Source organism: Hyla sarda, chromosome 2 (assembly GCF_029499605.1).
Source record: "Hyla sarda isolate aHylSar1 chromosome 2, aHylSar1.hap1, whole genome shotgun sequence".
Classification (NCBI taxonomy): Eukaryota; Metazoa; Chordata; class Amphibia; order Anura; family Hylidae; genus Hyla; species Hyla sarda.
Genome location: NC_079190.1, coordinates 57,130,843 through 57,158,542, shown reverse-complemented (window position 1 = coordinate 57,158,542; position 27,700 = coordinate 57,130,843). Strand labels below are relative to the sequence as shown.

The 27,700-nt window shown below is 43.4% G+C and overlaps 1 protein-coding gene, 1 long non-coding RNA gene, 1 other non-coding gene and 1 pseudogene across 3 annotated transcripts in view; 3 read left to right on the top strand and 1 right to left on the bottom strand.

Annotated features, from left to right (window-relative positions):
• The window catches only part of LOC130358522 (uncharacterized), a 256,402-nt gene extending 245,787 nt beyond the window's left edge, over positions 1 to 10,615 (top strand). Inside the window, exon 7 of the long non-coding RNA XR_008889551.1 lies at positions 10,498 to 10,615. This is a non-coding gene — a long non-coding RNA (uncharacterized LOC130358522). The remainder of the gene's footprint in view (positions 1 to 10,497) is intronic.
• On the bottom strand, positions 296 to 19,363 carry ALOX5AP (arachidonate 5-lipoxygenase activating protein). The gene is made up of 5 exons (XM_056561868.1): positions 19,219 to 19,363; positions 13,409 to 13,508; positions 10,663 to 10,733; positions 10,478 to 10,559; positions 296 to 885 (listed from the first exon to the last, which is right to left on the bottom strand). Exons 1-5 carry the CDS (start codon positions 19,286 to 19,288, stop codon positions 723 to 725), a joined length of 486 nt encoding a protein of 161 aa, XP_056417843.1. The 5' UTR covers positions 19,289 to 19,363; the 3' UTR covers positions 296 to 722.
• On the top strand, positions 15,165 to 15,276 carry LOC130359808 (U2 spliceosomal RNA; annotated as a pseudogene).
• An 8,268-nt stretch (positions 19,364 to 27,631) lies between the features above and the next one.
• The window catches only part of TRNAE-UUC (transfer RNA glutamic acid (anticodon UUC)), a 72-nt gene continuing 3 nt past the window's right edge, over positions 27,632 to 27,700 (top strand). The window contains exon 1 of the tRNA in view: positions 27,632 to 27,700. This exon is cut by the window's right edge and continues 3 nt beyond it. This is a non-coding gene — a tRNA (tRNA-Glu).

Below are 27,700 nucleotides of genomic sequence, written 5' to 3'. Positions count from 1 at the left end.
AAGTCTCAGGGAGCTGGCGCGCGCGCGCCCTAGAGAGCGGAGCCGCGCGCGCCAGCACATGACAGCAGGGGACCGGGACGGGTAAGTGACCTGGGATGCGATTCGCGAGCGGGCGCGTCCCGCTGTGCGAATCGCATCCCCGACGGCCATGACAGTGCAGCGCTCCCGGTCAGCGGGACCGACCGGGGCGCTGCGGAGAGAGAGACGCCGTAAGCGCTCCGGGGAGGAGCGGGGACCCGGAGCGCTAGGCGTAACATAGGCTTTACGATAAAAAAAAATTCAACAAATATCTAAAAGTAAGAATTTATTTTCTTCATGACAAACACATCACATTGGCAAAAACACAGTCATATACATATTTGGATAAAGCCAATTATTGGGATCAATGAGTTATCCACAGGATCAGACTATAAAAGGCTTTGTCATCTGTAGTCATGAAAACACGTATATATCTGAATAGAAACTATAGACACAAAACTGTAGGATATACTTTACCCAAGACTCTTTGCACAAGTCACTTTTATTTTTTTTTAGATACATTGGATTAAAAAACGAAGTGTTGGACAAAAAAAGCGATTCATATGCTTTATATTGAAGGCTCACTGTATACCAACAAGTGATGGAACTCATCTTACCGACTTCCACAATGACATCTTCTTACATGTCTCAGTGTATAGCAAGCCTTTATTTTAACATTAATGGAAGAAAAACAATCTTCAGAATTACGGTATAAGCAGTAAGGAGGAGAGAATCTTACTGAATACACTCATATGATCCTTCAAATCATTTCCGAAGAAGATCACAAAGTAATAGTTCAGGATCCCGGCCAGGCTCATGGCGAACAGAAAAAATATAATGCGTTTTCCAAAAATGTATCCAGGAGTGCTACAAAAGAAAAAGATCATAATATTGGTAAAATGCTTGGAAACACAAAACCAGAGCATGTGACTGAAGAGGAGCTGTCGGCTCTTATAACCTGAACAACAACTTTTAGGCGTACCCCCTCAGAAGGGGTTAACCCTAAACTCCCCCCCCCCCCTATTTATATTAAAAGACTTCAATGCTTTATTTCATTCCTTTAAAATTTTCTAATATTGAGACAAAGAAATTGTGTTATGTGCTCATTAAAAACACAGCCTGTGCTCAGTCAGGTCACTATGTGAGTCCAAAGGAGTACTAATTAGTTCTATGGTGATTAGCTGTTAGCTGTGGACATTCACTTATTGTTATTATTGGCATATGCGGCTGCTATTTAAAATCTAGTGCTAGCCATCCACCCCCCGACGTTTCGTCAGACCACGCTGACTTTCTCAAGGGAGTCCAGCTATTAGCCGGACTCTCTTGAGAAAGTCAGCGTGGTCTGACGAAACGTTGGGGGGCTGGCATATGTGGCTGCTTTTTAAAATCTAGTACTAGCCATCCACTAATAGCCGGACTCCCTTGAGAAAGTCAGCGTGGTCTGACGAAACGTTGGGGGGCTGGCATATGCTCCGATGCACCACAAAAAAAAAATATGCCACAATGTAGCCCATTTACTGTAGCCCATTAACTTACCTGTCCAACGACCCCTCAATCTTGTTAAACGGCCCAGCCATTCTCCTGTTACGGCCGCCCGAAGTTCCTGGCCGGCGCTGGGAAAAACTACATCTCCCAGCATGCCCGCTCCTGACATCTGGCCAGCTCCTGCCCTCCCGTTGATTGAGTGACAGCGCTTAGGTGGCCGTTTGCAGAGCTGAGCCTATGGCAGCTCAGCTCAGCGCATAAATGAATAAATTAAGTTAGGGGGAGTAGCCGACTCCGGGCTGGGAGGCCGGCACAGCCCGCAGTGACTCATGGGATCGATGAGTCACCGGGCGAAGATGGTGCAGGATCGGGAAAAAAAGGCAGTCGAGCGTCATCAAAGGCACCAGCTTCCGGCCTGATGGAAAACTGAGGAGAAGTCCGGGAAGAAGCCAATATGGACAAGGTGAGTACATTACAATGTAATATAACTTTTATTCATGCTTCTTTTCACAGGTAAAAGTTTTGCGTCGGAGTACTCCTTTAAAATCTAGTGCTAGCCATCCGCTAATAGCCGGACTCCCTTGAGAAAGTCAGCGTGGTCTGACGAAACGTCGGGGGCGGATGGCTAGCACTAGATTTTAAATAGCAGCCGCATATGCCAATAGTAACAATAAGTGAATGTCCACAGCTACCAGCTAATCACTATAGAACTAATTAGTACTCCTTTGGACTCATATAGTGACCTGACTGAGCACAGGCTGTGTTTTTAATGAGCACATAACACAATTTCTTTGTCTCAATATTAGAATATTTTAAACAAATGAAATAAAGCATTGAAGTCTTTTAATATAAACAAGGGGGGGATTTCCAGTTTAGGGTAAACCCCTTTTGGGGGGGTACCCCTAAAAGTTGCTGTTCATATTAATGCCCTGGAATCCTCTGTGGTATTTATTGTTTAATGGCTCTTATATCCTGTCTGTTTTGGTAAATTCTTGTATTCTCCATAAAATAACACTTCTTCATCATTTCTTGGAACTTCTTATTGTGTTGCTCCACTGTTATTCCTCATAGAAATGTATGAATGAGCCGACAGGTGGTCATTCCCCTTGTAAATCAATCAATGTTACCAGGTCCTGCAGGAACGCATGGGAATGGAGTTCCTGTACTTTTTCCACAGCAGGAGCACTGTTCCCATTAGCAGGACCAGCCCTTGAGTGGAAGTCACTTTTTTTCCCCAGGACTTGACCCCTGAATGTGACAGTGAAGACTCTTGACAAGGAGAATGAGGAACTGCGCAATAGAGAATTATATGTCATCCATCTTTGTTATTTCATGGGGAATGAATATATTTGGCAAAACAAACATGTCTGACAGATAGGGTCACCATCTTTCTCGCAAAAAAAATACCGGCCATGCTAATTTGCATAATTAATTATATATGCGTGATACATGTTTTTTTCAGCCTTATGAACTATGTTACTATGTTAACAGCTCTTAACCGTGGCTCATATGTGGAAACCCTTTTCTATGATGTCCATATGCCCTAAAACATATCTTTTAAGGGTCTATTCACACGTACAGTATTCTGCGCAGATTTGATGCGCAGGATTTCAAGCTGTGTTTACTCATTCAGTTTACATTGAAATCTGCGCAGACAATCCTGCGCATCAAATCTGCGCAGAATACTGTACGTGTGATTAGACCCTAGAATGGAAGAGATACATATCAAATCACGGTGGTGGAACCTGATATCTTAGACCACCTACATTTATAGCATGAAGGGGGAGGAGTGTTCCAGCCCCAGAACCCCTCTCGCACTATTAATGGACAAGACATTCTAAGCAAGAATCCATTGAACTGACAACCCCTTCATTGACATCCCCTTGATTAGGAGTCACTCAGTGCAGTGTATCGTCTCGGTGGTGCAGAACGTTCAGAAAATGGGTTAAAGGGGTATTCCAGGAAAAAACTTTTTTTTATATATATATATATCAACTGGCTCCAGAAAGTTAAACAGATTTGTAAATTACTTCTATTAAAAAATCTTAATCCTTTCAGTACTTATGAGCTTCTGAAGTTAACCCCTTAAGGCCAATTCTACTTTGCAGTGACATTAGTCATTTTACCCAAAAATGCATGGCGAAACGGAAAAAAAAATCATTGTGCGACAAAATCGAAGAAAAAATGCCATTTTGTAACTTTTGGGGGCTTCCGTTTCTACGCAGTGCATATTTCAGTAAAAATGACACCTTATCATTATTCTGTAGGTCCATACGGTTAAAATGATACCCTACATATATAGGTTTGATTTTGTCGCACTTCTGGAAAAAATCATAACTACATGCAGGAAAATTTATACGTTTAAAAATGTCATTTTCTGACCCCTATAACTTTTTTATTTTTCCACGTACAGGGCAGTATGAGGGCTCATTTTTTGCGACGTGATCTGAAGTTTTTATCAGTATGATTTTTGTTTTGATCGGACTTTTTGATCACTTTTTATTCATTTTTTAATGGTATAAAAAGTGACCAAAAATGCGCTTTTTTTGACTTTGGAATTTTTTTGTGCGTACGCCATTAACCGTACGGTTTAATTAATGATATATTTTTATAGTTCGGACATTTACGCACGCGGCGATACCACATATGTTTACTTTTTTTTTTTTACACTGTTTTATTTTTTTTATGGGAAAAGGGGGGTGATTCAAACTTTTATTAGGGAAGGGGTTAAATGACCTTTATTAACATTTTTTTTTTACATTTTTTTTGCAGTGTTATAGGTCCCATAGGGACCTATAACACTACACACACTGATCTTTTACACAGATCACAGGCGTGTATTAACACGCCTGTGATCAGTGTTATCGGCGCTTGACTGCTCCTGCCTGGATCTCAGGCACGGAGCAGTCATTCGCCGATCGGACACCGAGGAGGCAGGTAAGGGCCCTCCCGGTGTCCTGCCAGCTGTTCGGGACGCCGCGATTTCACCGGGGCGGTCCCGAACAGCCCGACTGAGCAGCCGGGTCACTTTCGCTTTAGAAGCGGCGGTCAGCTTTGACCGCCGCTTCTAAAGGGTTAATACCGCACATCGCTGCGATCGGCGATGTGTGGTATTAGCCGCGGGTCCCGGCCATTGATGAGCGCCGGGACCGACGCGATATGATGCGGGATCGCTGCGCGATCCCGCTTCATATCGCGGGAGCCGGCGCAGGACGTAAATATACGTCCTGCGTCGTTAAGGGGTTAAGGTTGTTCTTTTCTGTCTAAATCCTCTCTGATGACACCTGTCTCGGGAAACGCCCAGTTTAGAAGAGGTTTGCTATGGGGATTTGCTTCTAAACTGGGCGGTTACCGAGACAGGTGTCATCAGAGAGGATTTAGACAGAAAAGAACAACCTTAACTTCAGAAGCTCATAAGTACTGAAAGGATTAAGATTTTTTGATAGAAGTCATTTACAAATCTGTTTAACTTCCTGGAGCCAGTTGATACATAAAAAAAATGTTTTTCCTGGATAACCCCTTTAAATTACGGTGAAACATAGAAACTTCAGTAACATAGCACACACCCTTTTTGAATACAGTCTCCTAAAGCTATCTTCAAAAAGGGTTTGCTACGTTACGCTGGGTTCACACCACGTTCAAATACGGTTACCGTTTACGGTTTTCCGCTAAAAAACGTATGGCAAAAACCATATGCAACCGTATACAACTGTATGACTCAAATAAGTTTTTTCCCCGTATACGGTTCCAAAATGTATGTACGGTTCTATCCGTTTGCATCCGTTTTTGCCAACAGTTTTGCTCTTTTGTTGGAATTAGTTTTCCAGCAACTTAATAAAGTTACTATTGTTCTATTGAAATTCCTTCTGCGCATGTGTCAACTCCAAAAACGGATTAGAAAAACCGTGTGCAACCGTATTCTGAAATTCTGTGTACGGTTCTCATAGACAACAATGTTAAAAGAACCGCATAAGGTTCGCATACGGTTTTCCAACCGGAGGCAAAAACGTGGTCGACAGCGTTTTTGCCTACGGTTGAAAAATCGGCAAAACCGTATCTGAGGCAAAACAGATGCAACCGTACACAACATTTGGAATATGGTTTACAATGCATTCTCTATGCATACGGTTTCGGATACGGTCGTATACGTTTTTTGTGGAAAACCGTATACGGTTACCGTATTTGAAAATCGTAGTGTGAACCCAGCCTTACTGAAGTCGGGCATGCTATCATTCTATAAATCTGGAAGATCTGCTATCAAACCCCCACAGGTGTGATCTTATGCCATGCCTCTAAGATATGTGAAAAAAAAATCCCATTAAGGGTCACACGTACAGTATCCAGAACATATTTGATGCGCAGGATTTTCTGCTGTAGATTTCATTGTAAACTAAATGACTAAGCACAGCTTCAAATCTGCGGCATCAAATCTGCGCAGGATACTGTAATTTTTAATAGAACCTAAAGGAGTTTTACAGTGGCAACTTTCAATCCTCAGGATAAGTCATCAAAAACATACTAGAGGAATGCCGACATTGGGGATCTCTACTGAGCAGCAGATTGCCAGAACTGCAACTCCTGTATACACCAAAAAACAGATCATTTCTCATTTTTGTAGTGGTTGGACTAGGTTACTGTGGCTCATCTGCCATTCATTTTACTTGGAGCTGAGCTGCAGTAACCCAGCTTGGTCATCAGAGCGAAACAAGGGGTAAGTAAGCACCACCTACCCCGTGCAAGTGATGTTGATTGTTATCTCACATGATCCAGCCTAGATCTTCTGTACAGCCTGCTGTTATGGAAGTTATGAGATGTACCTACTATTATTAGTTTTAGGGTACGTTCACACATACAGGATCCTGTGCAGATTCGATGCGCAGGATTTGTAACTGCAGATTAGAAGCTGCGCTCAGTCATTTAGTTTACATTGAAATCTGCAGCAGAAAATCCTGTGCATCAAATCTGCGCAGGATCCTGTACGTGTGAACGTACCCTTAAAAGGGTACTCCACTTCGCAGTTTGTTTCAAACAGTTTGTTCCAAACGCTGAGCAGTGGAGTACCCCTTTAAGCTTTTATTAACCTTGACAATATCGGGAGTTGACTGATCTCTGAAGAGGAAGTGCAAATACTTTAAAGGGTCAGCGCCCAGCAAGGACCAATTACTGGTGCGCTGGCCCTTTAAGCTTCATAGAGCTGGCACGCGCCCTAGGAGACGGGTATACGCTCGCCGGCAGTCAGAGGAAGCAGAGGGGCCAGGAGCGTGGAGAGGTAAGTAAACGCCGGCAGACCACAGCCGTCCCTGAAGCTGTACAGGGAGATGGGCTGAGAGTACACCCGCAGCCAGCGTGACCGGCCGCAGCGTGACTCGTGACATGTGGTTGTTAGGTATTTTTATTTTGATATGCAAATAGAAAATGTTAACTTGTTAGATTTAAAGGGATTATCCACCATAAGGTGATTTTAGTATGTACTTTCCAGACAGTAATGGACATTCTTAGGAAGGATCTGCGCTTGTCTTGGGGCTAAATTGCTATGTTGTGAGATTAACATAACACTGTGGCTAGCTTTTGGTGCACTAGGTATTTCTTGTTGGAGTTTGTTCTCTCAAACTACACATCCCATAGTTCCCTGTTTGTAAGTATGAGGTCACTTTCCTCCCTCCCACACATCAGCCACTCCACCCATTGAAACACAAATGAGCTGCATTCCATTTAACCCCTTAAGGACATAGCGTTTTTCCGCTTTTGCACTTTCACTTTTTCCTCCTTACCTTTTAAAAATCATAACCCTTTCAGGGTTCACATTGACCATGAAATTAACGGCTGCTGCTGTAGATGTCTGGGGTGGGACAATCGTTAGTGCCGGTTGAGTAGGCCAAACCTCCGGGCAAGGAGTAGGCCTCGGCACATTTTTAGACTTGGCTGGGTGCGCTGGCCCTTTAATCCCTTAACTCCTTAACGACGCAGGACGTATATTTACGTCCTCCGCCGGCTCCCGCAATATGCCGCCGGGTCACGCGGTGTCCCCGCCTCATATAGCGTCTGTCCCGGCGGCTATCAACGGCCGGGACCCGCGGCTAATACAGGACATCACCGATCGCGGTGATGCCCTGTATTAACCCTTCAGACATGGCGATCAAAGCTGACCGCCGCGTCTGAAGTGAAAGTGAAAGTAACCCGGCTGCTCAGTCGGGCTGTTCGGGATCGCCGCGGTGTCCGAACAGCTTACAGGACACCGGGAGGGCCCTTACCTGCCTCCTCGGTGTCCGATCGACGAATGACTGCTCCGTGCCTGAGATCCAGGCAGGAGCAGTCAAGCGCCGATAATGCTGATCACAGCACATGAGTGATCAGCAGTGATCAGCACAGGAGATCAGTGTGTGCAGTGTTATAGGTCCCTATGGGACCTATATCACTGCTAAAAAAAGTGTTAATAAAGGTCATTTAACCCCTTCCCTAATAAAAGTTTGAATCACCCCCCTTTTCCCATAAAAAAAAATAAAACAGTGTAAATAAAATTTAAAAAAAACATATGTGGTATCGCCGAGTGCGTAAATATCCGAACTATAAAAATATATCGTTAATTAAACCGCACGGTCAATGGCGTACGTGCAAAAAAAATTCCAAAGTCCAAAAAAGCATATTTTTGGTCACTTTTTATACCATTAAAAAATGAATAAAAAGTGATCAAAAAGTCCGATCAAAACAAAAATCATACAGATAAAAACTTCAGATCACGGCGCAAAAAATGAGTCAACATACTGCCCACTACGTGGAAAAATAAAAAAGTTATAGGGGTCAGAAGGTGACATTTTGAAACGTATAAATTTTCCTGCATGTAGTTATGATTTTTTCCAGAAGTGCGACAAAATCAATCCTATATAAGTAGGGAATAATTTTAACCATATGGACCTACAAAATAATTATAAGGTGTCATTTTTACCTAAATATGCACTGCGTAGAAACGGAAGCCCCCAAAAGTTACAAAATGGCGTTTTTTCTTCGATTTTGTCGCACAATGATTTTTTTCCGTGAATTTTTGGGTAAGATGACAAAGTAGAGTTGGTGACGCAAAAAATAAGCCATAATATGGATTTTTAGGTGGAAAATTGAAAGGGTTATGATTTTTAAAAGGTAAGGAGGAAAAAACGAAAGTGCAAAAACTGAAAAACCCGCAGTCCTTAACCCCTTAAGGACTGCAGGTTTTTCCGTTTTTGCACTTTTGTTTTTTCCTTCTCACCTTTTAAAAATCATAACCCTTTCAATTTTGCACCTAAAAATCCATATTATGGCTTATTTTTTGTGCCACCAATTCTACTTTGCAGTGACATTAGTCATTTTACCCAAAAATCTACGACGAAACGGAAAAAAAATCATTGTGCGATGAAATGGAAGAAAAAATGCCATTTTGTAAATTTTGGGGGCTTCTGTTTCTACGCAGTGCATATTTCGGTAAAAATGACACCTTATCATTATTCTGTAGGTCCATACGGTTAAAATGATACCCTACTTATATTGGTTTGATTTTGTTGTACTTCTGGAAAAAATCATAACTACATGCAGGAAAATGTATACGTTTAAAAATGTCATCTTCTGACCCCTATAACTTTTTTATTTTTCCACATATGGCGCTAATTTTTTGCACCGTGATCTGAAGTCTTTATCGGTACCATTTTTGGTTTGATCTGACTTTTTGATCGCTTTTTATTGATTTTTTTATGGTATAAAAAGTGACACTTTTCACTTTTTTTTTGCAATGTTATAGCACCCATAGGGGACTATAAGGCTAGGTTCAGACTACGGAATCTCCGGGCAGAAAATTTCCGTCTGGAGATTCCGAGTGCGGCCAGCGCTGACTGAATCAGCCGGCGCTAGAATCGCGCAGACACTGCAGTCTCCAATAGACTGCAATGTGTTCTGCGCGAATTTCCGCCTGAAGAAAGAGCAACGCCTTTCTTCAGGCGGAAATTTCCAAGCGGATTTTCCGTTCACAAATTCCGCTTCATAAATTCCGAAGTGTGAATTTTATTATACATTTTAGCAAGCGGAATTTCCGCCTGTAATTTCAAAGCGGAATTGCAGGCGGAAATTCCGTAGTCTGAACCTAGCCTAACATGCAGTACATTGATGCAGTACATTGATTCAATACACTGATCACTGCCATTGCAATGAAATGCATTGATCAGTGTTATCGGCGGTTGATTGTTCAAGTCTGGATTTCAGGCTTGGAGCAATCAATTTCCGATCGGACGCACAGGAGGCAGGTAAGGCACCCTCCTGATGTGTTCTAGCTGATCGGGACATCAAGATTTTACCTTGATGGTCCCGATCCGCCCGACTGAGCTGCCGGGAAGCTTTCACTTTCACTTTAGACGTGGCGATCAACTTTGATCGCCACGTCTAAAGAGTTAATGCCGGAAATCTGCCTGAACCGTGATGTCCGGCATTAGCCACGGGGCCTGGCTGCTGATGGCAGCCTGGACTCTGAGGGTATGATGTGAGCTCAGCTCCTGAGCTCGCTTCATAACCCTCCCGTGCCATAGCACCAATTATAAACGGCGTTTTGCGGCAAGGGGTTAAAAGACCAGTATTTTCTAACCAGGGTGCCTCCAGCTGTTGCAAAAATACAAGTAGTTGCAGAATAATCTCTCTCCCACCCAGCGGTCACTCCACCCATTGAAGAAGACCAGCTCCCTTTGCACACCTGACTAGTGATGTAATGTCTCGGCCTCACTGCAACCTGGGAAATCCTAAGACCTGAGTCATTTTGTATGCTGTTAAAAATAAATATTGAGGCAAAAATCACAGAAAAATTGCAAGACCACCGTCACACACAGGTACAGACACTATATTTTGAACTACACTAACTTTACAGCCCCTGTGGTATAGTCAAACAAACAAAAAATTTCTAGAATACCCCTTTAACAATGAAAGGGTAAAGTACATTGCGCTAATGATGCTATATAATATCTACCTCTGTGTCTTCTCTCCTAGGTACCCGACAAAGTACTTCTGCCGAACAAACAAGTACATGAGTCCAGCAAAGGCTGCAGGCGCTACGTTACATATGGAAAGAAAGTGATAGAACATTAGTTGCAAACTTTTATTAAACCACGGCTGTTCATTCAAAAAGCTGAAAACGTTAAAAGCTTGTGTTACCTTGGCTACAGAGGACACCACCGCACCACATCACAGCTAGGAATGTGGGGTATGCATCAGTGCAGTTTTGGCTGGAAAAGATATTTAAAAAAAATTCATACCTTGTCAATAAAACATATTTGTGTTATATAAGACAAAATTTAAACAGGTACTGTCATTATAAGAACACTTTTGATATGTCATAGAGCCGGGGTCTGAGCATTCGCTTACGGTGTTAGGTGACTGAGACCTATATCTATGGGACCATCTCACCCCTATAGACACAGAGACGTGGAGAGAGAAGTGTGTGACAGCTTGTTCCCTTGGTCAGACTTGACCGATGAAAACTATTGGCATGTTTGTCCCTAGGACATGTCAAAAGATTTTTATAATGGCATGTCCACTGTAAGGTTTCCATACACTTAAAGGGGTACTCCGCCCCTAGACATTTTATCCCCTATCCAAAGGATAGGGGATAAGATGTCCGATCTCGGCTGCGGCACCCCAGACATCCGGTGCACGCAGCGAACTTGCCGGATGACTGGCGATGCGGGGGCGGAAACTCATGATGTGACGCCCCGCTCGTGACATCACGGCCATGCCCCCTCAATGCAAGTCTATAGGAGGGGCCGTGACAGCGGTCACGCCCCCTCCCATAGACTTGCATTGAGGGAGTGTGGCCGTGACGTCTCGAGCTTCCGGCACTGCACCCGGCGCTCTAAAAGAATGCTGGGTGCAGCAGGGAGATCACGGGGGTTCCCAGCAGCAGGACCCCCACAATCAGACATCTTATCCCCTATCCTTTGGACAGGGGATTTGATGTCTAGGGGTGGAGTACCCCTTTAAGAAAAGCCCCTATTTGGCTGACTGTCTCGCTTACATACATGCACACTTGCACACTTGTGTTTTTTTAATAGAGAGGTTGTGACTAGCTGCCTACAGACCTTTTTGGAAGCTGCTTATCCCCCATGCCCAGTCCTTTTTTCCCCCAACATCAGGGGAGAGTCTGGTGATTCCCTTGCACACTAGATCGATGGTCATCTGATCCTGGTGAAATCTGTTCATTTGGCAGGCACTTACTTAATGTGTATGGGCAGCTTAAAGGGGTACTCCGGTGTAAAACTTTTTTTTTTTTTTTTTTTTTTAAACAACTGATGCCAGAAAGTTAAACAGATTCTTAAATTATTTCTATAAAAAAAATCTTAATCTTTCCTGTACTTATTAGCGGCTGTATACTACAGAGGAAATTCTTTTCTTTTCAAATTTATTTTCTGTCTGACCACAGTGCTCTCTGCTGACACCTCTGTCTATGTCAGGAACTGTCCAGAGCAGGAAAAAATCCCCATAGCAAACCTCTCCTTCTCTGGACAATTCCTGACATGGACTGAGGTGTCAGCAGAGAGCACTGTGGTCGTGACAGAAAAGAAATTCAAGAAGAAAAGAATTTCCTCTGTAGTATATAGCAAATAATAAGTACTGGAAGGATTAAGATTTTTTAATAGAAGTAATTTACAAATCTGTTTAACTTTCTGGCACCAGTTGATTTAAAAAAATAAAAAAAAGTTTTCCACCGGAATACCCCTTTAACCCCTTAAGGACCCATGGTGTACCGGTACGTTATGAGTCCGCTCCCGTTCTATAACGCGGGGCCACGGCATCATAGCGGGTCGGGTCCTGCCTCTAACAACGGCCGGGACCCGTGGCTAATAGCGCGCGGCACTGATCGCGGTGCCGCCCCCTATTAACCCTTTAGACGCGGTGTTCAAAGTTGAACTGCACGTCTAAAGTGAAAGTAAAACAATGCAATATTTTTTTTTCCGTTTTGCCGTACATTTTTGGGAAAAATGGCTGACGTCATTACAAAGTAGAATTGTTGGCGCAAAAAGTAAGCCATCATATGGATTTTTAGGTGCAAAATTGAAAGAGTTATGATTTTTTAAAGGTAAGGATAAAAAAACGTAAATACAAAAACGGAAAAACCCTGCGTCCTTAAAGGAAAACTGTCAGATATTTTCTCCTGCACTATCCACAGTACTGGTTGATAGTGTGGGAGACGCTGATTAAAATGAGCCCTACCTCACCCGGATCCACCCGGCCGTTCACCTGCAATTGTGGTTTTATTCTATGTGTATATCTTGCTGTAACTGGCACGGGCGGGGCTTCTGCACTGACGTCAGCGCCGCTTATGAATATTCATCCCCCCTCCCTCCAGATCTTCCTCTCTTCGCCGTTCCTAACTGGAGGGAGGGGGGATGAATATTCCTAAACGGCGCTGACGTCAGTGCAGAAGCCCCGCCCGTGCCAGTTACAGCAAGATATACACATAGAATAAAACCACAATTGTTGGCGAATGGCCGGGCTGATCCGGGTAAGGTAGGGCTTGTTTTAATCATCGTCTCCCACACTATCCACCAGTACTGTGGATAGTGCGGGAGAAAATATCTGACAGTTTTCCTTTAAGGGGTTATGGCAATATGTGATGCATTGAATACTAATCATAATGGGCATGTGCTGCCTTAGGAGTGACCTAAATAATACTAGTTTTCTATGTACTGTTAAAAACTCAAACAATTTGTGTATATTAGGTGATCAAAGAGTTTAAGGTTAATAGACTACATGCTGTACTTCTAATGTAGTAGGCCAGATAAGAAGGTTAGTTGTGGTAAATGGACGTCATGCCCAAAATAGTCTTCTAAGTAACTTTATTTTTGTTGATGATCTAATCCACTTTATCATCTTCCCTAAATACCATAGAAACTTTGCTTACTTTGCTGTGTACACTTTCTCAAAGGCAGGTGAACCAGTTCTCTGGAAGGTCTTGGATTGCTGATTCTTGGATTCATTTTCCACTTTATATGCAAAAGACACTGAAATATGAAAAATCAACTTGCATTAGCATCACATGACCCCCCAAAATAATAATATTCTAAGCCTCCTGGCCTCGGCAACAACCTACACCAAGCCAAGTGAGCTACCCAACCCATGACACAGGGCCTCCAATGATAATACAGTGACCCCCCCGACGTACGATGGCCCCGACATAGGATAATTTCAACATGCGATGGTCTCTCAGAGGCCATTGCATGTTGAAGGCAGCATCAACATACGATGCTTTTGTATGTCGGGGCCATCGCATAAACGGCTATCCGGCAGCGCAGACTGCTTCAGCTGCCACCGGATAGCCGTTTACAGTGCCCCGTGTGGTCCGCTGACGATCACTTACCTGTCCTCAGGGCTCCGGCGCGTCCTCTTCGGGATCCCCTTCATCGTCGGCGCTCTCCATCGTCGTCATCACGTCGCTGCGCACGCCGTCCCGTAATCCAATAGGAGCGGCGTGCGTAACGACGTGATGGCGACAACGGAGAGCGAGGATGCCGGGGAAGCGTCAGGGACACCCCGGGGACGCGGCGACAGCGATGGAAGGCGACATCCAGGGCAGCGGTGACGAGTGGTGACGATCAGGAGCGGCGGGGACACGTGAGTATAACCTCCAATACCAGTGGTCTTCAACCTGCGGACCTCCAGATGTTGCAAAACTACAACTCCCAGCATGCCCGGACAGCCGTTGGCTGTCCGGGCATGCTGGGTGTTGTAGTTTTGCAACATCTGGAGGTCCGCAGGTTGTAGACCACTGACCTATACTTTACATTGCCCGGATCCCTCAACATACGATGGTTTCAACAAACGATGGTCCATTTGGAACGGATTACCATCGTATGTTGTGGGACCACTGTAATGTGTACAATCAACACTGCAGGGTAAGGTCAGACTTACCACTCGCCATCTCCTGCTTAACACATCTATACCGCAACACATACAGGTTCTTACCTTACTGGGAATAGCTGACCAATCTCACCACACATGGGTAAACCACACACTTCCTTTCGGCACAGAAAATAGCTCTTCAAACATTCTTACAGCTTCTTCTTTCAATGTGGTGATGAAGAACACTGATATCACAATGATATCCCCACTAACATCGAAAAACCCCTTCCAGCCTTCAGATACCAAAGTTCTTAAATCATTCCCTCTGTCAGCCAATGTATTGGAGCAGTGGCGTAGCTATAAAGGTACAGTGGGGATCAAAAGTTTGGGCATCCCAGGAAAAAAATTTGTATTAATGTGCATAAAGAAGCCAAGGAAAGATGGAAAAATCTCCAAAAGGCATCAAATTACAGATTAGACATTCTTATAATATGTCAACAAAAGTTAGATTTTATTTCCATCATTTACACTTTCAAAATAACAGAAAACAAAAAATGGCGTCTTTTGATCCCCACTGTAATAGAGGTAGCAGTCGCATCGGGGCCCTGGTGTCTATGGGGGCCCCATTGATTAGATTAGAGTAATATAATTGGCATGTGGGGCCCAGAAGCCCCATAAATATCCTAAAACAGTAAAAGGTTGTGCAAACAGTGCAATATGACATGTGTTAACACAGCAAAAAAATGAGCTGTTATAATGACTCCACCTGGTACTGGCCAAAGGGTTACGTTTTCTGCTGTTTGGCTAAAGCATCATATATCGCTTCTCGGCCTTTTGGCTAAGATCAAGTGTAGTATCTGTTCTTATCAGTATTTTGGTCTTTGATGCAGAGTGGATGCTGCATGGAGGGAGCAGGTGTACCGAGGCGTTCCGTGGCTGGTTCTGAGGAATCGGCTCGATGGCTGTCCTGATGTGACCTGTTTCCTCCGGGTCTCGCCATGAGGTAGAGGGGTGTAGAGCCGAGGTACGTCTGGGAGTGGTCACTCTGAGGTGCCGAAACTCACTGGGTGTTATAACTCACTGAGTGAAAGCACTACACCATGAACTCTTCACCTTTGGCACTCACCCTTGGTATCCCGGCCTTCTGGCTTGGATCGGGGAAATTTTTATAGATCCAGCTGGATGACCGGGCAGTATATCAGCACTCGTCCACTTATTTATTATTATTTTTTGTATGTCACTGTGCCACGTTTCGTGTTTTTCTTTGTACACAGGATTGGCAGGATGCGGTAGCCCTTCTGGGTGTCCCTCCTGGCAGTCTAGGGGAGGTGTGTGTGGCCATTAGGTTCCTCACCTCCCTGCAACCCCTCGGCATCTTGGCTTCGGTCAAGATCCCATCAGTGTACGGCTCCTTGGTTAACGCCTAAGTTGAAGCCAGGAGCTTTTTCGGCCCCTTAGTAGCTTCGGCGAAAAGGGGCATCGAACCTGGGTCCTTGCAGGTGCCTTTTGACCCGGAGATGAAGGGTAGGTTTGTTGGGGGGCCTCTCTCCTGATAGAGAAGGGCTTAACGATAGACCGCATCCTTTGTGCACGTTTTTTTTAGTGTGACACGTTTGCACTTTTTCTTGCACTTTGGGTGATAGAGAGCACTTGCCTCGGCTCTTAAAAACATCATAGATAGCATAGTAACATAGTTTGTAAAGTAAAAAAAAATCAAGAGTTCATTGAGTTCAACCTATAACCCTACTGTGTTAATCCAGAGGAAGGCAAAAAAGACCCCACATGTGACTGATGCCAATTGCCCCATGACAGAGGAAAAATGTATTCCTGACTCCAATATGGCGATCAGAATAAATCCCTGGATCAATGTTCTGTCCCAATAAATCTAGTATACATTACCTGTAATATTCAATTTTTCCAGAATAACATCCAGACCCCCTTGAACTTGTTTATTGAGTCAGACATCACAACATTATGTGGCAGACAGTTACATAGCTGTACTGCTCTTACAGTAAAGAATCTTTGTCTGTGATGATGGTAAAAACTTTCCTCTAAACATAGCAGATGCCCCCTTGTATTGGTTACCATCCTAGGTATAAAAAACATGTAGAGGTAGAGATGTCTGGTCCTATCAGGAGGCTTGGACTTAAAGGGGTATTCCAGGAAAAAAAACTTTGTTTTATATATCAACTGGCTCCAGAAAGTAAAACAGATTTGTAAATTTTTATCTACTAAAAAAACTTACTCCTTCCAATAATTATCAGCTGCTGAAGTTGAGTTGTTCTTTTCTGTCTGGCAACAGTGCTCTCTGCTGACATCTCTGCTTTTCTCCGGAATTTCACGGAGTAGATGAGGTTTGCTATGGGGATTTGCTTCCACTCTGGACAGTTCCCGAGACAGGTGTCATCAGAGAGCACTTAGAAAAGAGCAACTCAACTTCAGCAGATCATAAGTACTGAAAGGATTAAGATTTTTTAATAGAAGTAATTTACAAATCTGTTTAACTGTCTGGAGCCAGTTGAGATATATATATATATATATATATATATATATATATATAAAGTTTTTTCCTGGATAACCCCTTTAAAGCTTATCACTGTTGCTCTCTGTGTCCACACTCCCCTGTAGGTGGATATGAACTGCCAGCCAGTCTGTCATTCATTGCTTATGTTTGTTTGCATCTGCACTAGCTATTGTTATACTACTGGCTTAAAGGGGTACTCCGGTGGAAAGCTTTTTTTTTTTTTTTTTTTTAAATCAACTGGTGCCAGAAAGTTAAACAGATTTGTAAATGACTTCTATTAAAAAAAATGTTAATCCTTCCAGTACTTATTAGCTGCTGAATACAACAGAGGAAATTATTTTCTTTTTGGAACACAGAGCTCTCCGCTGACATCATGACCACAGTGCTCTTTGCTGACATCTCTGTCCATTTTAGGAACTGTCCAGAGCAGCGAATGTTTTCTCCTACTCTAGACAGTTCCTAAAATGGACAGAGATGTCAGCAGAGAGCACTGTGGTCATGATGTCAGCAGAGAGCTCTGTGTTCCAAAAAGAAAATAATTTCCTCTGTAGTATTCAGCAGCTAATAAGTACTGGAAGGATTAAGATTTTTTAATAGAAGTCATTTACAAATCTGTTTAAGTTTTCCGCCGGAGTACCCCTTTAATCTTCTGTGTCTATTTTAACCCTTGGCTGCAGTGACCTTACCATTGTCCTGTTTTCATATTGGTACTACGTACTTTCTCTGATAAAGACCCTGCCTGTTAAACTCTGATTTTACGTTTGTTTGTGCAATCCCTGTCTGTCATTTGTGTCAGTTCTGTGCTCGTTAACCCATTGTATCCTGACCTGTTTGCCTGGCTGCCACACAGTGTTGTTTATGTTTTGGACTTTACGCCTGCACTCGATTCAAGGACCCCCGTACAGTTAAGGATCTGTCACTTAAGGCGGATACTCAACTAGGCAGGGAAATGGCTGTGGGTGGTCTTAGGGCTGGATATATCCCTGTCCTACATGACAGCAGTCCCAATAGATTAACATAAAACAGTCAACCTGTATAGAACGGGTATAGAACAAAAGAACGGAACATTTACCCTTTTACAAACTACCCCCACCCCACATTGTGCTGTACTAAAAGTTGCTTAATACACTTCCTCTTCAACGCTGAGGAAACTTGGCCATCTTACCCTGCTTTATGCAAAGAATGAAAGGGCTGCTGGTACATTGTATACACTACTAACACCTTTTAAAGGGGTACTCCGGCCCTAATACATCTTATCCCCTATCCAAAGGATAGGGGATAAGATGTCTGATCGTGGGGGTCCTGCCACTGGGGACCACCGCAATCTGTTATCCAGCACCCACCTCTGCGAGCTCTCCGCAGCGCTGGAGGCCCCGTGTGACGTCATGCCCCGCCCCCTCAATACAAGTCTACGGGAGGGGACGTGATGGCTGTTGATGAATCCAAAAATGCCAGATCGGACCCTTTCCAACACTTCATATAGACAATTTTCTTACCAAACTAGTTAAGGTCTGACAATTGGTATCAGAAAGAAGTAGAATGGCTACGGCATGAATATAGATTGCAGCCTTTTTTATTTGGTAGTCTGGAGGTAACCAAGTGTCTAGGATAGTGTTTTTAAACCAGGGTGCCTCCAGCTGTTGCAAAACTACAACTCTCAGCATGCCCGGACAGCCAAAGGCTGTCCGGGCATGCTGGGAGTTGTAGTTTTGCAACCCTGGTTGGGAAACACTGGACTTGGAACTAAGCCTTAAAGGGGTACTCCGGTGGACTTTTTTATTTATTTTATTTTTTTTAAATGAACTGGCGCCAGAAAGTTAAACAGATTTGTAAATTACTTTTATTAAAAAATCTTAATCATTCTTGTACTTATTAGCTGCTGAATACTACAGAAGAAATTCTTTTCTTTTTGGAACACAGAGCTCTCTGCTGACATCTCTGTCCATTTTAAGAGTCCAGGCTAGGAGAAAATCCACATATCAGACATATACTGCTCTGGACAGTTCCTAAAATGGACAGAGATGTCAGCAGAGAGCCCTGTGGTCATGATGTCAGCAGAGAGAACTGTGTTCCAAAAAGAAAAGAATTTCCTCTGTAGTATTCAGCAGCTAATAAGTACTGGAAGGATTAAGATTTTTTTTTATAGAAGTCATTTACAAATCTGTTTAACTTTCTGGCACCAGTTGATTTCCACCGGAGTACCCCTTTAAGATTGTTCTTTGGGGGGGGGGAACAAAAAAAAAAACATACAACTAGATCATTTCTAATAGGGAATAAAGCATTACAACGGAAGCTTTAAGAGACTCTGTACATAAAGTAAGCAGTATATACAATATCCGTCTACTTACTGTTCTGGAGCACACTGATCAACGTAACTATCACCAGGAGGACAATATTCTCAACTATTTCTTGATTCATTGTTCAGAAAAGCGCCGACGGACGTCTTGCTGTCTGGTGACTGATGCTTCACCGTGTGCACTGCAGATATAGAGGCTTCAAAGAGCAAGAAAAAAAATAGAGGAAGTTCATTTTCTTATCTATTACTGAGGATCTTCGCTTAGGATCTGTCAGAGGAACCAACGCATTTGTATATATGGAGTTTAGACCTTTTTTTTATTTTTATTTTTCCGCCACATAGATTTTATGTTGGTGTAGGCCAGTGGCCTCCAAACTGCTAGGAGTTGTAGTTTTGTAACATCTGGAGGACCACAGTTTGGAGACCACAGGTCTAGGAGAACATGGATTACATGGAAGGCGCTGTCACAAGAATATGCCAAAATTTACTAAGTTTACGTGAGTTCACAGACCCCAGGGAGCCTTAGGCCAGGTTCAGACTACGGAATTTCCAACAGAAATTCCGTTTTAAAATTTCCGTCCGAAATTCCGCTTGCTAAAAAGTACCTGCGAGTCAATGGGATTACCGTGCACCTGTTCATACTTCAGATTTTTTCACTCAGAATTTTTCGTGTCTAATTTCCGCTAGAAAATTTCCGCATGAAGAAAGGAGGAGCTCTTTCTTCAGACGGATTTCCGCAGCAGAATCTCATTGACTTCAATGGGACTCTCATTTCCCAGCGGATTTTTGTTCAAACGCGGAATGTAGGCAGATTGAAAGCGGATTAAATGCGGAAAATCCGTACGGATTTGAGTCAGAAATGTAAATGGACTAGCCCACATTGAAAAAATTGACTGACCTGGTTTGGGTCATGTGATCACATGGTCCAAAGGGGGCTGAACTTGGCTCTTAGCACAAATTTAAGGCGGATTTGGTGGCGTAATTTCTGTGTGGAATAGAGGCGGATTACTCACGGAAATGACAAAATTACGCATGAAACTGAAAAACGCGGAAAATAGTCGCGGAAAATCTTGCAGGCAGACAGTCGGAAATTCCGTAGTCTGAACCTAGCCTTAGAATGAAATCACATCAGGTAGAGTGAAGCATTGTTGTGCCGGAGAATAAGTCAAAGAGTCCAGGTTGGACCCTCACAGCTGCCGAATACTACAGAGGAAATTATTTTCTTTTTGGAACACAGAGCTCTCTGCTGACATCATGACCACAGTGCTCTCTGCTGACATCACTGTCCAGAGTAGGAGAAAATCCCCATAGCAAACATATGCTGCTCTGGACAGTTCCTAAAATGGACAGAGATGTCAGCAGAGAGCACTGTGGTCATGATGTCAGCAGACAGCTCTGTGTTCCAAAAAGAAAATAATTTCCTCTGTAGTATTCGGCAGCTAATAAGTACTGGAAAGATTAAGATTTCATAATAGAAGCAATTTACAAATCTGTTTAACTTTCTGGCACCAGTTGATTTATATAAAAAAAAAGTTTTCCACGGGTGTCACGATGCCGGCTGGCAGGAGGTGGATCCTCTGTGCCAGAGAGGGATTGGCGTGGACCGTGCTAGTGGACCGGTTCTAAGTCACTACTGGTTTTCACCAGAGCCCGCCGCAAAGCGGGATGGACTTGCTGCGGCGGTAGTGACCAGGTCGTATCCACTAGCAACGGCTCAACCTCTCTGGCTGCTGAAGATAGGCGCGGTACAAGGGAGTAGACAGAAGCAAGGTCGGACGTAGCAGAAGGTCGGGGGCAGGCGGCAAGGTTCGTAGTCAGGGTGGATAGCAGTAGTACTGGTACACAGGCTTTGGACACACAAAACGCTTTCACTGGCACAAGGCAACAAGATCCGGCAAGGAAGTGCATGGGAGGAGGTCAGATAAAGGCAGGGAGCAGATGGAAGCCAATTAAGCTAATTGGGCCAGGCACCAATCATTGGTGCACTGGCCCTTTAAGTCTCAGGGAGCTGGCGCGCGCGCGCCCTAGAGAGCGGAGCCGCGCGCGCCAGCACATGACAGCAGGGGACGGGAACGGGTAAGTGACCTGGGATGCGATTCGCGAGCGGGCGCGTCCCGCTGTGCGAATCGCATCCCCGACGGCCATGACAGTGCAGCGCTCCCGGTCAGCGGGACCGACCGGGGCGCTGCGGAGAGAGAGACGCCGTACGCGCTCCGGGGAGGAGCGGGGACCCGGAGCGCTAGGCGTAACAACGGGAGTAGCCCTTTAAAATTTAAAGAAGGTGCGCTTATCAAAACCTTCAGCACCTACTGAAGTTGTGTTCCTCTTGGTTGTCCTCCTTTCACTTACAGGACATAAAAGCACTGCCAATGGGCATATCCTTAAAGGAATTTTTGCATGCTGCAAAGCTGGTCAAATCAGACATATATGTAAAGGAGGACAAATGTGACGGGTTCTTTTTAGGTAAAATGACCTACAATTTACCGTAAAGAAAAACAATGGAAGTCTAGCGCGGTATGTTCAAAGCAGTTGGTGCGGTTTTATTATAACGTGCACGCAGTACACAGGAGAGGCATGATGGTGACTAGTGTTGCTCGCGAATATTCGCAATTCGAATATTATTCGCGAATATCGCATATTCGCGAATTCGCGAATTTCGCGAATATAGCGCTATATTTTTGTAATTACGAATATTCGTTTTTTTGTTTTTTTCTTCACAGAACACATCACAGTGATCACCCCTCTCTGCTTCCAGCTTGTGTGGTGTAAAGAAGGCTGTAATACTACTGTGTGAGACTGGCGCGCATAAGTTCGCATATGCGAAAATTAGCATATGCTACTTTTCGCATATGCGAATTTCGCGTATGTTAATTGTGCATATGCTAATTTTCACATATGTTAATTTTCGCACACGCGATTTTCCGCATATGCGAAAATAAAACGAGAATATAACGAATATGCGAATATTCGCGAATATATGACGAATATTCGTCCATATATTCGCGAATATTCGCAAATTCGAATATGGCCTATGCCGCTCAACACTAATGGTGACGCGTTTTGGTAGTGGCACCCGGCCTTACTCATACAAAGACAAGGCTGCCATGCTATCCTTATACCGTACCAGATTTTTCCACGTATCTTAACACCAACACCTATAATCTTTCTTTTACTGTCAGTTCATTTATGGGAAAGGTTTATTTTTTGGATTTGTGTCTAAGTGGTGAGCAAAAAGATGGCACAATTACTACCTGTACCTTATCGAAAGGATACTGCCATCAATTCTATTTTACATGCGTCATCGTGCCACTTTAGACATGTTACCAAAAATGTGGTTGCGGCTCTTACTGCCCTGGAGATATATATATATATATATTTTTTTTTTCTGCAGCCTTTCCTAATGTTTTCTATATCTCCTTTTATAAATAACAGAGACTATTATCAAAGCCTTGGAGTGCGTTCTTATTCCGCCACCCAATCACCATGTGTATTTCTCTGCTATTTGTTGATACAATATGTATTGTTTTTAGACATCTGTTCAATCTTGATACAATGTATATTACATGTTGTCATTCACATATATTTCGGTGCTTTTTCATACATGTGTTTTTATGTGTCTTCATTGTCTACTTCACATTGTAACATTCCTATATAATTGGGAGGTGTTTGCCTATCCTTCAGTGCAGGTGTTAATTCACAGGTGTATATCCTCCTGATGAGCATCCCTCCCCCTTATAAGGATAGCATGGCAGTCTTGTCTTTGTATGAGTAACGTATGAGTAATGTGTCAGCCGAAACGCGTCACCATCTTGCCTCCCCTGTGTACTGCGTGCATGTTATAATAAAACCGCACCAACGACTTTGAACATACCGCGCTGGACTTCCACTCTTTTTCTGTGGTGAGGTTCGCACCTATCCGTGTCGCGGTTGGTCTATCCTGGGTGAGCTGACCTACACTATTTCTTGTACATTTTACCCTGTACTGTTTTTCTTCCTGATAGATCTGATCACTTTCTGGTTTGCTCTCTGATCTGTGACACTGTTGTTGCCAGGCAACAGAGGACATGCTTTCCACCAAATCCCTCTTATATGCGTAAACAGAAGAGACTATGGAGCAAAATGAAGTTGAACTGAGCGTGCTCGACCACTTCAGTGGATGGTCGTAACCAAGTACAAAGTAGTAAATAAATATATCTTTCAAACAGGACAGTTTTAGAAATGCTTGTGTGGTGTCAGGTGAGGGTAATGTGTAAATTAACCTTTTCGTGATGCCAGGGCATGGTTGACCTATTCACCACCCAAGGTAGACAAGCTTCTCCTGTGCCAGACACGGGGCAAATAATTACTCCAACACAAGGTTACAAATAACTGGCTTTACTGAGGTTGGAAAGGTGGTACAATCCGTTATAGCTCAGATTAGCATGAAGGAGATGCAGGATGAACTTAGAGAAGCTTATCAGCTTGCTGGGACTTATAGTTGATTGTGCTGTATATGACTGACTTTACTTGTATGCAACCCACACTACTCCTTAGTAACTTGGACTTGACTAACTTGACTGACTTGACTTGGATTGATCCCTGGACTTTAGTGCTTACTGCCAGGGTTTGACTTTCCCCCAGACGCAGCGGTTAACTTGTAGAATATGCGTGTTGCTGAACTAGGCCTCAGGCTTCCTTCAGAATCACCTCACAGACTCCTCAAACTTCTCTCAACTGCACCTCAGCATAAGACCGAACTCTGAACTCTGGTTACACTATATATGGGAGCAATTTAGAGACACCCCATTGGCCGGATAAAGTGACAAGTACATAGAAAATACAAATACATTAACCATTGCATTATACTGAGAAATATAGAGTCTCGTGGAGTGTGGGCCCAAGAGGGACATTGAAGCAGCATCTACTACACAGAATGGGCTGGAATACAGAAGAACACTTTATTTAGTACTGGGTCACCACACTTTTATGTTGGAAATATGTTTAATTGTACATAATGCATAAGAGTAGACCTACTTATCTTCTTGGTAAAACCCCATAACCCCTAGAGGACCTGTAACATAAATTACAGCAATGTCACCTGGTCTTTGATGCACAGCACAGTACCTTTACATTGTACCGTGTTTACTGTCAGGGCCTGTGCTCGCTTCATAGCAGATGAATACCAGCTGCTATCTGCAGCCAGGCACTCACCACAATGGCACTACATCAGAAATAACTCTGCCGGGATGACTACTGATCCCAGCATATAAAGTAGGATATTGGAGGTGCTGGTGGGTTCGGGTTGCTCATCGGATTCCTACAGCGTCCTGCAGTTACCCCTGGCTTCACCCATCCCCCTCACTTATTCTCTTTATTATGGTCAGACTTCCTCTTCTGAAAATGTTCTTATTGAATGTTTCCTGACACTATTCCCCAGGTTCTTGCATCCCTTTTTATTGTCGTTTTCGTCTATTTTGGTTCTAACTGCACCATGTACATTGCACATAATCAAGGCTACTTGTGTATAACTCGTATGATATCAGTCTTATGTAATGTATCACAATGTCCCCGTCTATTTTGTGATACTTTGTTTTCTCTTGGATTTATGAGCATTTACTGATGGAAATAAAATGATCGTGTTGCAATTAGTTTCACAAATTCATCTGAGGTTTTGAAACTTCCTTTTGTGGCGGTTGGAAGCTTCACTGACCACACACTTCCTTTAATACAGAGCTGCAAACATGATTTACACTGCCATCAATACCCTGCCTCCTCCATGTATCTCCGAGCTTATCTCCTGATACCTCCTTCTCGTAATCCTCTGCATGAAGACAGTAATCATTATAACCTTGCCAAAAAGTGTACCCTAAATAAAATACTGCCCACACTGTACCATGAATATAATACTGCCCCACACTGTACCCTAAATAAAATACTGCCCACACTGTACCCTGAATTTAATACTGCCCACATTGTACCCTGAATATAATACTGCCCACACTGTACCCTGAATATAATACTGCCCCACACTGTACCCTAAATAAATACTGCCCACACTGTACCCTGAATATAATACTGCCCACACTGTACCCTGAATATAATACTGCCCACACTGTACCCTGAATATAATACTGCCCACACTGTACCCTGAATATAATACTGCCAAACACTGTACCCTGAATATAATACTGCCACACACTGTACTCACTAAATATAATACTGCCCCACACTGTACCCTGAATATAATACTGCCACACACTGTACACTGAATATAATACTGCCACACATTGTACCCCTGAATATAATACTGCCACACACTGTAACCTGAATATAATACTGCTATACACTGTACCCACTAAATATAATCCTGACACACACTGTAACCTGAATATAATACTGCTATACACTGTACCCACTAAATATAATCCTGACACACACTGCACCCTGAATATAATACTGCCCCACACTGTACCCTGAATATTATCCTGCACCACACTGTACCCTGAATATAATACTGCTATACACTGTACCCACTAAATATAATCCTGCCACACACTGTACCCTGAATATAATACTGCCCCACACTGTATCCACTGAATATAATACTGTCACACTGTACCCTGAATATAATCCTGCCTCACACTGTAACCACTGAATATAATACTGCCACACACTGTATCCACTGAATATAATACTGCCATACATGCATACACATCATATATACATATATACCCCCTCTTATCCTCTGTGTCTTCATCACTCCTCATCACCCCCAAACCCCCCCCCACACCTCTCCTCATCACCCTCATAACCCCCCCCCTGCACCTCTCCTCATCACTACTATAACCCCCCCCCCCCCCCCCCCCGCACCTCTCCTCATCACTACTATAACCTCTTGCACCTCTCCTCATCACTACTATAACCCACCCGCACCTCTCCTCATCACTACTATAACCCCCTGCACCTCTCCTTATCACTACTTTAACCCACCCGCACCTCTCCTCATCACTACTATAACCCCCCCCCCCCCGCACCTCTCCTCATCACTACTATAACCTCTTGCACCTCTCCTCATCACTACTATAACCCCCCGCACCTCTCCTCATCACTACTATAACCCCCTGCACCTCTCCTCATCACTACTATAACCTCTTGCACCTCTCCTCATCACTACTATAACCCCTCCGCACCTCTCCTCATCACTACTATAACCTCTTGCACCTCTCCTCATCACTACTATAACCCCCCCCCCCGCACCTCTCCTCATCACTACTATAACCCCCTGCACCTCTCCTCATCACTACTATAACCTCTTGCACCTCTCCTCATCACTACTGAATCCTGTGCCCACAATAAACCATAGTGTCATACAGACTGTACCCAAGATAATAATGAATACTGTGCCCACAATAAACCAGTGTCATACAGACAGTACCCAAGATAATAATGAATACTGTGCCCACAATAAACCAGTGTCATACAGACAGTTCCCAAGATAATAATGAATACTGTGCCCAAAATAAATCATAGTGTCATACAGACAGTACCCATGATAATAATGAAAATTGTGCCCACAATAAACCAGTGTCATACAGACAGTACCCATAATAAAAATGAATACTGTGCTGTGCCCACAATAAACCATAGTGTCATACAGACAGTACCCAAGATAATAATGAATACTGTGCCCACAATAAACCATAGTGTCATACAGACTGTACCCAAGATAATAATGAATACTGTGCCCAAAATAAATCATAGTGTCATACAGACAGTACCCATGATAATAATGAATACTGTGCCCACAATAAACCACAGTGTCATACAGACAGTACCCATGATAATAATGAATACTGTGCCCACAATAAACCATAGTGTCATACAGACAGTACCCATGATAATTATGAATATTGTGCCCACAATAAACCATAGTGTCATACAGACAGTACCCATGATAATAATGAATACTGTGCCCACAATAAACCATAGTGTCATACAGACAGTACCCATGATAATTATGAATATTGTGCCCACAATAAACCATAGTGTCATACAGACAGTACCCATGATAATTATGAATACTGTGCCCACAATAAACCATAGTGTCATACAGACAGTACCCATGATAATTATGAATATTGTGCCCACAATAAACCATAGTGTCATACAGACAGTACCCATGATAATTATGAATACTGTGCCCACAATAAATCAGTGTCATACAGACAGTACCCATGATAATTATGAATATTGCGCCCACAATAAACCATAGTGTCATACAGACAGTACCCATGATAATTATGAATACTGTGCCCACAATAAATCAGTGTCATACAGACAGTACCCATAATAATTATGAATACTTTCACACCTCTTGGTTTCCTATACAATTATGATCACTGTGAATACAGGAAGGTACTGAATCGATATAGAGCACAGCACTTGTATGGATCTCAGCAATTACTGGCCCAATGCTCTCAACGGCCTCCCATATGGTCTAGCGGTTAGGATTCCTGGTTTTCACCCAGGCGGCCCGGGTTCGACTCCCGGTATGG